General features: G+C 42.5%; 1 protein-coding gene across 3 annotated transcripts in view; it reads left to right on the plus strand.

The window, feature by feature from the left end:
- The window catches only part of SEMA4D (semaphorin 4D), a 974222-nt gene that overhangs the window by 905010 nt on the left and 53617 nt on the right, over positions 1–15595 (plus strand). For all 3 annotated transcript variants that reach the window (XR_011280337.1, XM_069625652.1, XM_069625653.1), the window contains one exon: positions 451–654. Coding sequence is in view for 2 of the 3 variants with exons in the window: in XM_069625652.1 (XP_069481753.1) it covers positions 451–654 (204 nt within the window). In the remaining variant the exon portion in view is untranslated. The remainder of the gene's footprint in view (positions 1–450; positions 655–15595) is intronic.

Genomic DNA, 15595 nt, shown 5'->3' on the forward strand with positions numbered 1-15595 from the left:
AACGCGTTCAGCTATTTTATTTTCAACTGATCAAAATATGAATGTGTATGCACACTTTCTAAAACTTGCCCAAGTTTATTTCTATATATTGATTAATAATACATGTAATGTTGCACTAACATTTGACTGCCTTTTGATCAGTAAGAACGGTGTGCAGGGACGGAAGGGTCCACTACTTAAGGACACTGTAATGGTTTTGCATGATAGGATGCTGGGCGCAGTGTTCCCACATCCCCGTTTATCCTCCCTCTACCTTGAGCAGTCCACCTTTGCCACTGCGTGGAAGCCATCGAAGGGATTGGAGAATTCTTCACAGTTCCATTTCATCAACAGTGCTTTATTTTCAGTATCACTTGTTTCTTTCCTCTGGAGAAACCGACTATGCATCAACCATGTGGTAATGATTTTGCTAAAGTCGAACTTCAATGTATCCTTTTTTTCTTAAATTAGGCCCGAAAGATGCACATTTCATATGGGAAAAGAATGGAGAAAAAATGGAGAGCTGCGTTACTGATCAATCCTTCACACTGGTCGGTGGAAAGAAGCATATTTTCAGCTGGATGAAGGACATTGCCACAGAAAAGGCAGGCTATCGATGTTCAGTCGCCTCGAAATCTGGGAACCAAACAGCCAAAGTGATGATCAGCGTAGCAGGTACTCGTGCATTGGAGAAGTTTCATTGCATGTTATGTTCAGCCAGAATCCGTAGGACTATCTATAGTAAATTGATGTTTGCGTGTGGTGCAAATATCTAATAGTGTTTAAAACTATGATTGAGCTGTTCTCTAGGTCAACATCTTGCCATTTTAGGTATTTGCATACATAAGACGATGGAGATCAAGGTAATTCCTAAGCCGAAGTGCACTGTGTCAATGGTCTGTACTGCAAGAACAGCTATGCAAGCCATCCTTCAACTGTCCAATGCACAGGGCCAGTGCTACAATAAGACCATTGTGTGCGACTGCACCAGTGAGTAACATAATGGCCACACAAATATAACACAGTGGCCCTTTTTTAAGGGCTGGTTGCCAATGTACCACTTCTCCATGGGTGGTGTGAATCCACGCCCATGTATTTTCCTGTCCTCTGGTCTTCCATGGTTTGTGACTTTGAACAGTGTTTTCGAGCTGCCGCTGTTTTCGAGCTGCCGCGTTGGTGCCGAAAATAGTTTACAATGGACAAATAGCCAGCCATATCCATTTTAGGAAGCTTGGCAGTGCCGCAAGCTCTTTATACCAAACCCTGGTGCACAGCATACAGGCTGCAACTATTTATACTGGATGCGCTTCGCCAGATTCTTGGCCTCACCATCGAATGGAGAAGTTCTGCTCCAGCTTGAGTGGAAGCCTTTATCTTGTCCCCACTTCATTCAGTATGCTTACCTGGCTGGCGACATTGATTGACGGCCAGGCTTTATCAGGCCATTCTCTGATACTGTCATACTGCGCCCATCAACACTGTAGTGGTGTTACAGCACTGGGACTTATCCAGAAAATGACATATTTTGACCCAAAATGCGGCAACCAGACCTTGGCCTGCGATGAAAGGGAGGAGGAGAGATGGTGGGACAAGCGGGAGCAAGGATAAGAAAAAAAGACACGCAATTGGAAAGATACGAATAGGATGCAGGCGTAGGAATGGGATTGTAGTATAATAGATGGCGTTAATGTGTAATCGTTCGCAGTGGATCGGATGGAATGCTGATCAGAAAGAGGGACAATCATACATCACATAATGGGTAATTGTAGAGCACAACGGTCATTGGCGTAAATACCGATAACAGATGTACATTCTTACCCAACTCAATGGTACTCATTTCATTTTATCGACATTGGAAGAATGAATGGTTGAGTGGACATGCCAGCAGTCTGAACCATGAGGTCAAACACAGGTCCATGTAGTGGATGCATTAGTTCACTGAAGCACAGACCCAAACATCTCGTCATAACAAGCACTTGCTAGTGATGGTAGTTTCTAGTAGTTGGAAGGTGGTACTAGAACTATTCAGAACATGGTTGTGTGATGGAACCGAGATGTGATCAGATGTGGCCTTGAAGCGTGGAGGCTCGATTGCTGGTTATGTTTTTTGGGCCTCTCCTTCCAGTTCCCAGGGAATTAATCTGGACCTGCCCAGCCAAGTGTCAGATAGCACAAAGGTTACATTGACAGGCTAAAACAGAGTGCTTTGTCTACAATCCATTCTTAGCGGCATCCCAGGGTGTCCCTAGCACGGGCCACCAGTTGTGCCTGACAAACACCAATTCTAGCCCCCTTGAAAATGGGAGGATACAAAATGGCACCTTGCGGGATGTGGCATAAACCCATGAACTGACTCACATACGGTTGTGGACCTTTCCCACTAAATCTGTAAATGACTTGTTCCAATTGGGTGTGGGACATTGAATGCCTTCATAAATTCCTTTTGAAAATGTGTATATCTTATTTTGGAATGATGCACGAAACACTGAAAGGGCTTAAATGTGCTAATGTAGCTTGCATCTAAGTGTTGCTCGTAATTCTGTGTGGTCTGTGTTGAACTGCAGACTTGGTCACGGACAAAGCTCAGGACAATAGTGCATTTTCTTTTTTAAATTTTGGTTCTGATGCGTAACCGATAGCAGGGGCTTATTTCTCGAGCAAACAAAGGAACACACAAAAAACGAAACTGTTATTTCTTGTAGAACGACAATAAGCCCCGTTTGCCAGCGGACACCATTTGAAGTGCGTTTTTGTGGTTAGCCAGTGTCATTGGGGTGCATCATTGTAGGCGTGTCTCCTTGTTTGCACTTTCCTTAGCAATGTTGCGCTCTTGACGTCACCTTCTCTGCAAGCGCCGTCTTGCTTTGGGATGTTAGACAGAGGCCATTGCCCTCTCAGCAGAGAAGATGCGGAGAAGAAACATTGCTTTCTTTCCTTTTCTATGAGCAGCATTTAAACTATGTTCTAAACCGCAGCACACATCTGTGCTTGCTGGTCCTGTGTGAACAAAGACGCCATTACCCATAGACGCTTGCAGTGGCATAACACAAGATTTGTGACAAATCACGTGTCGCGCTGCACACTCTGGGACGGCTTCGATTACCACGCTTGTGCAAAACGCACGTACGTGCTGCTGCAGGTGTATGCCGCACACTGCACTAGGAGAAAGATATAATGCATTATACAGCACACTTTTTGAGAACATTTGTCTAAAAGGCCAGAGCTTTTGCAATTGTTTTGTAGGGTAACACCAATCCAAAAATCGAATACATGCAAGTCACCAACAGTGCACAGGAACATTAATGCTTTTAATTAATATAATGCTTTGCTTTTAAAAATGCCATTCCACAATGAAAACATGTCCAACTGGCTGCACAATGTAGACCAGTCTAGACACGTAATAACATATTACCGTAAAGCATACCAGGCCACATTTAGACATACCTAGACCGGTTGCACCAAAATGCCAGTCGAAGCAATAACACTTATCATCGTTATTTTATCAGAGATACCCAGAAACACATACAATGCCGCAGTAAGACACGGCTAGACTGACAGCACACAAATGCCAGTCTATCCAGGTAATTAGACTTATCGGGGCAGCTTTATCAGAGATGCCCAATAAAAAAAAGTCAAGCCAAACTAAGAAATGACTAGAACGGCTGCAGCAAAAGGCCTTTCTAGCCACTAATTCCACATATTAAGCCTGCTAAGCCTGGACATGGATGACCATTATAATTTATCGCACAACCCCCGTCCCACCCCACACCCCCACACATCCTCTCTCCCTCCCACCCTCTGCCCAACCCCCAAAATCAGCTTCTCGGTCCAGAATTACCTCCACATCCCTCATCCTTGTCCCAGTGCTTACGTATGAGGCTCCTTGTCTCATAGATAAGTACTGGGATGAGGAAGAATGGGACCAGGAGTGATGAAGTTTACAGGTAACTGAGCCAGGCATTACCTCCATGTCCCTCTACCTTGTCCCAGTACTTGTGTATGAGGCAAACTGCCTCATACACAAATACTGGGACGAGGAATAGTAGGGCTATGAGTAATGAAGATTACCAATAAGTAACCAAGGGATAAACACAAGTAGTGGCACAACACCATTGAACTGACTGGACGTCAGCCCTGCCCTGTCCCCTACACCCCACCTCAAATTTTAGGCTATGTTGACTCGACCTGGCCGACCTACAGAGCCGTTGCCAGACAGAACAGGACACATATGTTAAACAGCACCTTGATTTTGCTGTTAACAAAGGCCTGGCAATTACTAATGTAAAGCATTTCACGATTAGTACCTGCATTCAAATGTATAATTTTTTAGGAAATTGAAATCGTGATTTGGGTTTAGTACTTGCATGCCAGGGAAGTGAATGGGAGTGTAGAGTAGGAGCCAAGTACCCCCACTCCACCTACCTCACCTACATTACCTGAGAAGTATGAACCAAAATATGTGACATACACTGCACCAATCAGAAGGCAAGAAGAAGGGCAACAACTCTGTGCAGTACCCATAAGAATGCCTATATCTAAGAGAATATGGGAAGTAAAGTATCCATTAAGGAAACCATACCTACATCCAAGACAATATGATGGTCATTTGAATGCGATTCCTGATGAAACAAGGAAACTAAATAACCAGGATGAATGGTGACATCATACGAAACTGAATCGATTCCATAAATGGAAGATAATCAGACCTGAGAGGCAGACGATTTATGAAGAATGAAGTAGTACTAAGGATAAGTGACATTTTGGGATCAAGATGAAGAAACTTATGCCACAAATGTGATGAAGATATTTAGTTAGTTTAAACGTGTACAGATGCAATGGAACGCAAGCAGCAAAGCAATCATGAAGCTAGCCAAATGCTTGTAGTAAATAGATTGCGGCAAGTGCCAACATATACATATATACCTCATAGATCTATATGGATTGAAAAAGGAATAAAGGTTCCACTACGTACATAGCAGTCTTGAATAATGAGGAATGCCTCAAATGCAGTGTCGCAGTTACAAAAGCAATTGAATTAAACAGAATATATTTCAGCTAAGGAGTTGGATGAGCCAAAGAGCCATGGTCTTATCAGAACTAAAATTGGCTGACCATAGATACAATTAACGTGAAATAACTGAAGCTCCTGTTCAAGAAGGTCAAGTATAAACAAAGACGTCAGAGGACTATTGAAAAATACAGTTAAATACACGAGAAAGGCTCAATTCATGGTGTCCAGTCACATGATGGAAGAAAGTTGGACGCATGAGAAGATCACACCTACGCATGGAACCCAGATAGAACCCATACTCCTTAAAAAAATCCCAGAGAACAGTAGAAACTCAAGGCCAACTTCAGACACTAATTGACACTGAATCATTGAGGTGATGATGGAGTGTCCGTTTAATTGGTGGGAAGCTGGTATCGAAACAAGCTCACCTGCACCTGATTTTTCAGTCTGCATGCTGCTCACGTAGGTATTAAGTTGTTGTTGGGGGGTGAGTAGCCAGCCAATTCTAGAGGACCACGTAGTTGGGGGTCCTATAGTTGTGTAACCAATGGGATGTCGTACATTTAGTGACATTCATAATGGCCATTTTGAAGGGAGGGCTTAGTTGTCCCACCTGGTGCTGACTATCCAATTATTTCTCTCTGTTACTCTATACAGGTATTACACCTATACTTAGTAGTTCACCTAGAGCCAATCCCGTTTCCCGATAGGTTTTAGAAGTTCGCCACGTAGGATGACGTTGGTAATGAGGCAGGTATACACGTCAGTAGTGACACATTTGGTCTATAAAAAATGTGTTTTTCCTTAAATGAGTTGAGTATCGAGCGATTGCTGATGTTCGTTGCACTCCCTGTTTTACTTACTTACATTAAAACAGTTGATCTTTTTGCCAAACTATTTGTGTCGTCTGGATTATTGATGTTTCATTAAAATCTGCATGCCCATCCATCTCCGGGGTATTGATACTCATCTTAAAGGGCTGACAAGTCTCCAGTTCACTTGGTAGCGGAGAGGATGGTTAGATAAGATACCTTGGCCGTCGACGTAAGTAAACTTTAGGGTCTCAACAATATTGCACGACCTTTGCCATTCGGCTGACAGGACGTGAAACTCCCCATAGATCGTGGTTAGAAATAGGATTTAAAAAACTTGCAAGTTGGGTGTGACGTGACCCCTAGTTTGAATATGAACCCCTCCCACATCTACGAGAAGCAGATCAGAAAGCAGCTCGAAGAGGCGGTAACGAAGGTTGGTGATCCCGAGGGTCCGAAGACGAAACTTTGTGAATGGTGAGTGAAAGACCAAAGAGTGTGGCAAAAAAGGGATGCATGTGTAGTAAATAATGGAGAGTAATGGAGGGAGGCAGGATAAAACATAATGCAAGAGTAAAGCATAAAATATATGTATATGGGAAATGATATTGACTTGAGTGTTACCAAGTAATATACGAGGAAAATAGTTGTGAGGTGTAACCACGCTATAAGGATACACCCTGTTCCTAGATTTTAAAGAATGCTAGCAGAAGCCTTAATTCAGAGCCCACTTTTATGAGGGACATATAGGAGATGAGATAAGTTTAAAGACTTTCTTAAGGGAATTGGCTTAAGTTCCAGTCGGTACAAGTACTGTAGAGGGTAAGATGAGTCCTAAGGAAAGGATCGTAAGGTGCACGTACATGTGACTGGTCAAGTCAGTCTGTTTTGTTTTATGTGGTTGAAAAGAAACGTGAAAGTAAGATGCGAAAAGTGATTATTTTAAGATTAAACTTTGATGGTTGTTTTTAACAAGATTAAAGTAAAAAATTGCATTATACGGGATTGGAGCTTGCAACGATTGGTGCTCGCTCATAAGTGTATGTAGATTGAAATATAAAATTGAGAACTGTAACTAAGGAATAGCAAAGTGGTAATAAAAAGAGAAATAAAAGTAAAAAATGGAAGAAGTTACGCCATTAGTGCATCTTTGCAAACAGCTACCAAAGCACGCGCTCAAACTTTAAACATTACAGTGCAGAATGGGTTAAAGGGACAGCGGATAAAATGTTTATGCCGTGGCCCCAAGGTGGGTACTTATCGAGAACAGTTCTACAGCATATGACTACATATTTGCATGCTGCATATATGGGAAAAAAGTTAGAAAAGCGCCTAGCGAATCTAGAGCTTTGGAAGATGTATGAACACAAGAAGGAGGAGGAGCCTTCTTTAGATTGGATACTCAACATATGCCAAGAGGGGGGTGAAGAGGCTTCTGCTCTGCCCGCCCCGTCTGAAATAAAAGACGAGACTAAGACAAATTAAGGGTTATACCCATTAAGAGAACTTAAAGCAGCAACGGGATATAGCAATCCGTCATATGAGTCACCTACGCAAAGTAGTGACCAGGGCCCAGAGAAAGACACAGAGAAAGATATAACCTCCAGAGTCGTCCTGAGGGACAAGGAGAGCTGCAATAAGGAGAGAAGTGATCAAGCAAGTACATCTCTATCTATACAAAAGGAGAGAAACAAAGGGATGGAAGGGAGATAAGGATCAAGCTGATTAGATAGCGATTATACAGAACGAATGGTTGGGAGGTCAGATTTTACTTAAACTCGATGTTAGAGGCATCGAAGATGTAAGACAAAGGGGGAGATCAAGACGAACAAGACAGGTGAGGCAAAGAAAGGGAGGAACGATTGAGAGATGAAAGAGCGAGAAGACAAGATAGACAAAGACGAGAAGTTATATCAAGATGAGCAAGCTAAAAAATAAGAGAGAGCAGAAGAACAAAGAAAGTGTGATAATAGAAGAACAGCTGAGGAAAAGGAAAGACTAAAGGAGAAAAGAATAGAAGCCGATGAACAGGAAAGGATAAGAGCGAAAAGAATACAAAGGCAAAGGGATGAGGAAAGGTGAAGGGCAAATGAACAAAGGGATAGGAAAAGGAAAGAGGAAGATAAAATAAGGGAAGAGGCGAGAAAGCGCAGAGAAGTTGATGATGACATGGAACGCAAAAGGAGACAGAGAGCACTCGATCTTGAGTATTTGGAAAGTGAAGTAAGAGATCCCAATCCACGGGTCGACTGGGAAGACATAGAGGAATTCTTTCCTGAATCTGAGCCATTTCCAAGCACTTCTGGAGTAAATCTGGAAGATGAATTTGATTTGCAAAGCATTGGGGAAACAATCGATAAAGTATATCACGAAATGCAAGCCCAGAAAAAAGCACAAAGGAAGGGAACCAATGAGCGTCTTGAGAGTACGCAGTTGTATGACATGGAGGAAGCCTCCTATAGTACGAAACAAAAGGAGCTGTCTTTAGGTTAACAATAAATAGAGATAATGATGAGAGGAGTTGCACAAGTTGGACACAAGAAGTATCAGACGAAGAAAGGGAAACCTACTCGAGGGAAGTTAGGAGTTTTATAAGTGAGCTAGAAGAACATCCGCCTTTGGATAAAGAAGTAAGATGGTCGGATTTAAAACTACCTCCTATGTTTAAGGCATCACAGTCACTGACACAGTCAGACTGACATAAGGGGCAACCCCATGGTCAGAGGGGGGGAGTCCCCGCCTTATGTAAGCAGGCTAAGGCTAAGCATTGCCAGGTAGACAGCGATTTGGGAATATTACTCCAGCAGTAGATAGACAAATGATGGGAGATGAGAATGATTTTGGAGCATCACAGTTCCCCCTGTTAGAAAAAGGAGGAGCGAGGCCACAGTATATACCATGGCCCCAAATGGACAGGGAAAACTTAAAATGTAAACTCCCAAATTTAACTTCTGGTGCTGGAAAATGGATACACGAGTTAGAAAAAATGATGGCAGGGAATACATTAGCTATATGAGATATTAAAGGTATTATACTTGGTGAAAGAGCTGATGACGTATGGACGCAAGCAGTACCGTGGTGTGACTACAGTCAACAACGCGCATGATGGAGCGCCGTTTAATAACTGTAGAGCAGCAATTTGGAAAGCGCTTCGAGTGCTATATCCAGATACGTCCGATATGAGAGCTATAATGACAAGAAAGATGAAAGAAGGAGAGGATTTGTTGCTTTATATTCAAAGTTTTCAAGACGCATGTGCGCTTGAAACATGGGAGCCTTGGGGGTAGCCTATACCTTTTATTTACCATATATTATGCCAAGGGATGCCGGAGTAAGTGCAAAAACAGCTCAAGAAATTAGTGGGGATATGAGCAAAACCATGGTCGGAAATTCACTTGACCATCGCACATTATTGCAGGCTCTTACAGGATAAGAATCACAAAAACGATGCACGAAAATGTGAAGAAGCAAAGTTAGTACAGAAAAAGTTATCTAAATATGCTATTGATGGGGCAATGCTAACTAACATTGGCTGGATCAAACCCATAGCAAACAGTACCTATGCCGCAAATAAATAATCAAAGACAGTTTGATCAGACAAATAATGGGTATGCTCCAAGAGGAAGGGGATATCAAGGGAGAAGTTGGCAAGGTAATCAAGGATACTGCCAGAACAATCAAGGAAGTTTTCAGAACAACCAACAAGGGTTTCAGAATTTTCTAAATGGTAATGAAAACATGCAAAATGGGCAGATCGGAAGACAACCACTTGTGTGTTGGATATGTGGAATGACAGGGCATATAGCTTGCATGTGTAGAAATCAAGGGATGGTACAGAATGTTCAGTTTACAAGACAGGGAATGCCAAATCCACCTGCATATTCACAGCAGAACGGAAATAGTTGTGCAAGATTAAACAGGGCAACAGCAAACGGTAAGAGTGCAGCAAGGCTTGTAACCACAGCAAATGACAGGTAATCAACCACAAGGACAATTGCAGCAATCTCCTATACAACTTCAGCCAAACACAGAGCAGCCTATAACGCGTAGAATAGGAGGTGTCACTATTGATGGAGGAAATCCATTCACGAGTGATGGAGTGAGGCTGTACCCGCAATAGGACGGCTCACTACAGGACCTGATCTGTTCAGTCCTATCTATTACACGAATCCTCATGAGGAGCCAAGGATAGACGTAGTAATAGGCAGCAAAGCTTACTCCTTCCTAGTGGACACGGGTGCAACACGCTCGTCTATACGTGAGGGCACATTTTTTATGTCTGGCGATGCAATGAATACTGAGGGCTTTACAGGAGCAATGAGTCGTATTCCTTTTACAGAAGATTTACCAGTCTCTATAGGAGAGTGTGATATGAAGGTGCCACGACTTTATTCAAGGCAAACGCCTGTCAACATATTGGGATGAGATTTAATGACAAAATTGAATGACCATTTAATTTACAGACGATGGCATAATATGCTCAACACCGGGAATGCATTATTTAAACCTATGCAAAATGACCAAGGCATACGCAGGACAAATAGCGCCTAGAGCAATACCATTGGAACCCAAAGTGTTCCATTATGGGGTACGCATTCTGTTAACATGGCTGCCAGGTCTAGTAGGCAGAACCATCAGAATACCAGATGAGTTTCTATTTAGACCACAGATACCCATGGATGAAGAAGAGGGGCACATTTTCCCCCTAGATATAGAAGCAGCTATAGTCCGAGGAAATATGGCTTTGCTTGATGCAATTGATGACAAAGGTAGACGATGGTGCCCAGTAATTGTCATCGAGGAAGGCCGCAGAGTGACTGACGTCACTGACGAAGATTTGTTTGGAGATGACAAATCTGTCAAATTCGTGATATTTGAAATGTGCATTACTTATTGGGTCAAATCGATTGAGAGAGGTCCCGCCGACTACAGGCCCCTATGACGTAGGCTTACTGAAAGGAGTTGGGAAGTGAAGATTATGTTGAAACGAGAAGCAATTTTACCTCAAGCACAACAATATCCCATGTCTCGAGAGGCAGATGAAGGAATTTTCAAGACAATTTCTGCCATGATGGACCAAGGTATCTTAGTGATGTCAGAGACACCATGTAATACTTTGGTTTATTCCTATTAAAAAATCAAAGGGGGGCTCGTGGAGGCTAATCCAAGACCTTCGTCCAATAAACAAGATTGTAGAGGCTAAATTCCCTCTAGTCCCTAACCCGGCTACGATTCTATGTAATGTACCTGTTAATGCACCATATTTCACGGTGATTGACTTGAAAAATGCATTTTTCTGAATCCCATTGCATAAAGACTTACAAGGCTGCCCCAGGGGTACTCTGAGTCCCCATCGATTTTTAACAGAGTCCTCCAGATGGACTTGAGCAATATTGCTTTAGAAAGCTTTGTGCTGCAATACGTAGATGACATTTTAGTCTGCAGCACCACAGAGGAAGAGTGCAGACACAATTCTGTTCAGCTGATGATTATACCTGCTGACAAAGGATATAAGGTTGACAAGAAAAAGGTAAAATATTGTCAAAAAGAAGTGTTGTACATAGGCCAATTGATTTCACATGAGGGAAAGAAAGTTACTCCTGAAAGAGCTGAGGCCATTTTAAAAACAGCCAATCCACACACGATAAAACAGATGCAGAGTTTTCTAGGATTATGCAATTATGTTCGAGCATGGGTGTTTGACTACAGCTCGTACACTAGGCCACTTTGCAGGCATTAAAGAAAGCACAGGCTACGAAAGAAAAAATTGTGTGGACTGAGGCAATGGAAGAAGGGTTTGATGAACTGAAAAAAGCCATTTGAACGGCTCCAGTTTTAGGGATCCCCAATGAGGCAGAGGAATTATTTTTATTCTCGCACACGGATGGTACTTTTATGACAGCAGTACTTGCACAGAGAACTACATCGGGGTACAAACCCTGTGCATATTACAGTGGAATTTTGGGCCCAGTAATGAGAGGTCGCTTTCCATGCGAACAAAGTTTAGCATCTGCCGCGTTCGGTATAGAGAAAGCAATAAACATAGTGATGGGATGTTCCATGACGTTATTTGTTGAATGTGCATTATTCGCAATTTTAGAAAAAGCAAAAGGCACGTTGACTACTCAAATCGCTTCTGTCTACGAGGTAATCATATCGACTCCAGCAATTAAAATAGTCTGATGTAAAATAGTGAATCCAGCTATGTTTATAGCTGAGTCAATCATAGAAGGAGAGCCTATACACGATTGTGCAAACTATGAAGAGGTCTGTGATGAGCTCCCTAGGGTAAAGGAGAATGCACTTGCAGGAGAGATTGTCTTCATTGACGGTTCTTTCAGAATCAATCAAAATGACAGGCAAAGATATACAGGTGCCGTAGTAGTGAAACATTTGGCAAATGGAGAATTTCAAGTGCTCGTGAGTAATCGATTGCCATCTCATTATTCAGCACAAGCTGCAGAATTATTGGCGTTGATACTCGCAGTCGAGAATCATGCAGACCAGGAAGTGACACTGTACAGCGACTCCGCCTATTTGACGTCAACGGTGCACGCAGGATTAGCGCGCTGGAATAGGAGGACTACCTCCGAGCAGACGGCACGCCAGTGCAGCACACAGCCCTATTGGACAGACTCATTAAGGCAGTACAACTCCCAGTGGGCACAGCAGTCGTGAAATGCACAGCTCACATGAAAGGGACAGATTTTATCTCGTGCGGAAATCAAGCAGCAGATGCTAAAGCTAAATGCATAGTGAATACAGATATAGAAATGATGAATGTTCAAACCATTGATGTAAATGCAAGAATGACTGTAATATTAAATGTGGACGAGGGATACAATCATATGTCTAAAGCACAGATAGTAGAACTCCGAGGCGAGGCACCGCAAGAAGAAAATAACTTATGGAAGCAAAGAGTGTGTTCTTTAAACCCCTCTGAAGCATTATGGTGACAAGACAGCACTGGTAAACCAGTAATGCCTATAGCCTTATTAAAGACAGCGCTAGAACAATTACACTATCCAGCACATACAACTAGGGAGAATCTTGCTGTAACTATTGCAGAGGATTGGTTTGTACCAAACCTAATGGAACATGTTGCATTTTTTATGGTAAATTGTATAATTTTCCAGCAGTTCATGGCTGGGCAGACACTACGCATAGTGAGGGGGGTGCTCCCAAGACCACCTGGCCCTTTTCAGCACTTGCATATCGACTATGTTGACATGATACAAATTTGTAATGGATACAGATACCTTTTAGTTGTAGTATGTCCTTTTTCCAGATGGATAGAGGCAGGTCCATGTACGCACCCAAATTCTACCTGTGCAGCCAAGTTTTTGGCGCAGGAAGTGTTTCCCAGATGGGGGGTGTGTGAAGTAATGAGATCAGATGATGGACCGCATTTTGGTAATGCAGTTTTCAAGCAGATTACTTTGCTGCTCGGAATAAAACATACGTTTTCTTCGGCTTATCATCCGCAAGGAAATGGTATCTGTGAAAAGCTCAACAGCCTGTTAAAGGAAAGAATAGCTAAGTTGAAGATTACTTGGAAAAAGGGTGGTTGCACTGCTTACCAAAGGCATTGTATGCATTAAGGAAACAACCAGGTTCTGACCACCATCTTACGCCGCACGAGATTGTGACTGGCAGGAGAATGAGAACTCCTTTAATGCCTCCATCCCGAGTTAGAAGTGATGCTCAGCCAACATCAGAAGTGTTAGGACTTGAATTGCAAAACTACTTGAACTGTTTAACATCTAGTTTTTTGGTAATTTCAGGACAGTTGCAGAGACGAGGGTGTACAGCAGTACAGAACTCAGAAGGAGATGCTTCAACAATCCAAACTCCTGAATTTATATGCCCAAGAATTTACCCAGGAGACAAGATCCTGATTCGCAACCATACAAGGAAAAAGTGGGACGAGCCCCACTTTCACAGTCCTTTCATTGTCGAGGATGTCACGCCACTGCTGTCAAAGTGCAGGCTAGGCGAGCTTGGATCTTCCTGGATGACACAAAGATCTACACCAGAGAGACACCTCTGTTTACACCCCACCGGGAAGAAGCTACAATCATCGGGGAAGAACCACTGCACGTGCTGACGAGATCCATGTTGAGGAAGGAGGACGCATAACCTGTCAAATGGAAAGAAAGAAGAACTTTTAGTTAGACTGTGGCTTAATTTGGACACTCCCTTTGTAGCTACAAATAAAAGAGTAAAAGGACACATTCGAACACTCTGTGCATCCTAGTTGCAGAGTAAAAGAAGATTTGCATTTGTGAAAGCCACAGTATGTTATTAACTTTGGACTGAGGCACACTTAAGCCTTGATAAAAGCAAGGATATGCCAAACTTTGATCGTAGACACAGCAATTGGAAAAGAATACAGTATCCAGATTTGTTCCAAACAGAACTCTTGTTCGGAGTTACTTATGGTGTTACCCAGTGATGAACTTTCTAGGCACATACTCACTTACTTTGAGTTGGTATTGCATTCTTATCCGCGACTGGTGGGGAGAACTAGTCGCATACCAGATTTCCTTGGCAATACTGACAACGAAAAAATTGTCAGATAACTGCTTGTAACCATCACCGAAGAATTTGTGAAATTGCCTGAGTTCAGTGAAGAAAGCACAAATGCCCCTATCACCCAATCCAGTACATAGACAGGTCAGTGCGGTGTTCTTTCGTTTAATTGAAGACTACCTGCATCTCGTTGGAAGGCACATGGATGGGGTGTCATTTCTAAGGGACCCAAAAAATGCTACAAATCTGAATGTGATCCTGGAAGGCATAATAATCCAGATGGCGATCTATTCTGAGAGAAACCACAGAACTGTATAGAAACTTTTCCTCCGAGGGACAGATCAAAGGAGTGGTAAAAACTTAAAAACTTTGCTCAAGTTGAAATGGAAGCTACAATGTCCTTTGGCCAAAAAACTTTAAAACTTTGTTCACTTTGTCATGCTGACAGGGAAACTACATTGTCATCTGGTCTGAAGCAGATTCGAGGTATAGATTGGGAACTTGTTAATGAAGCAGAATTCATCGAAGCCCACAGAAATCATCTTTTGTCACGATAAAGGAATATTTGCACCACGATTGCTGGAAAATAATTGGTTCCAGAAAGCAGCTAAGCTGATAGAGGATGAATGCTGTAGAAGACGACAAGGTTGCAGAAACGAATCTAAAAATGCAGTGCCAGTAAAAATATTTTTCCTTCCTTAGCATCAAATGATTGAAATGGGGAACCAGAGCAGCAACTTTGTGCTGCCCCAAGAGGACAGACGGTCATACTGCCCTAGAAGCAGGTGCTGCCGTCTCACTGACAGTTAGAACTGCTTTCTATATAGGAGCAAATGATGCAAAAATTCCTATATATATGTCTGAGCGGAAAGAAAAGGTAAACGTGGCAACCACAAAACAACCCAGGCCATTTGTAGTCATTCCCGTCCCTAGAACAAATTGACAGATACCTGAGATTAAAATGAATGTTGTTAGCAATACATCACACATAGCACTTGCTTCAAACATTACTTTTGAACGCCCGAGACAGGGTCGGCAAAACAAGCAAAATAAGGGATTGACAAAGGTTGGGCCCACACACATAATGCATGCAGACACACCTGATCCAGTGACAAAAAGCCTAAGCACAAGTCCCACAAGACAATCACATGCAGAGATGATAGCAGAATCAATATGGTCGTTTATAGCCATTGCCAGAAAGAGACAGAGGGATAAAGAAAGACTTGTTGAACTTTCTACTATAACCAGATGGATGTTCCTG

This window comes from Ambystoma mexicanum, chromosome 6p (genome assembly GCF_040938575.1).
Source record: "Ambystoma mexicanum isolate Mex_15411 chromosome 6p, UKY_AmexF1_1, whole genome shotgun sequence".
Lineage (NCBI taxonomy): Eukaryota > Metazoa > Chordata > Amphibia > Caudata > Ambystomatidae > Ambystoma > Ambystoma mexicanum.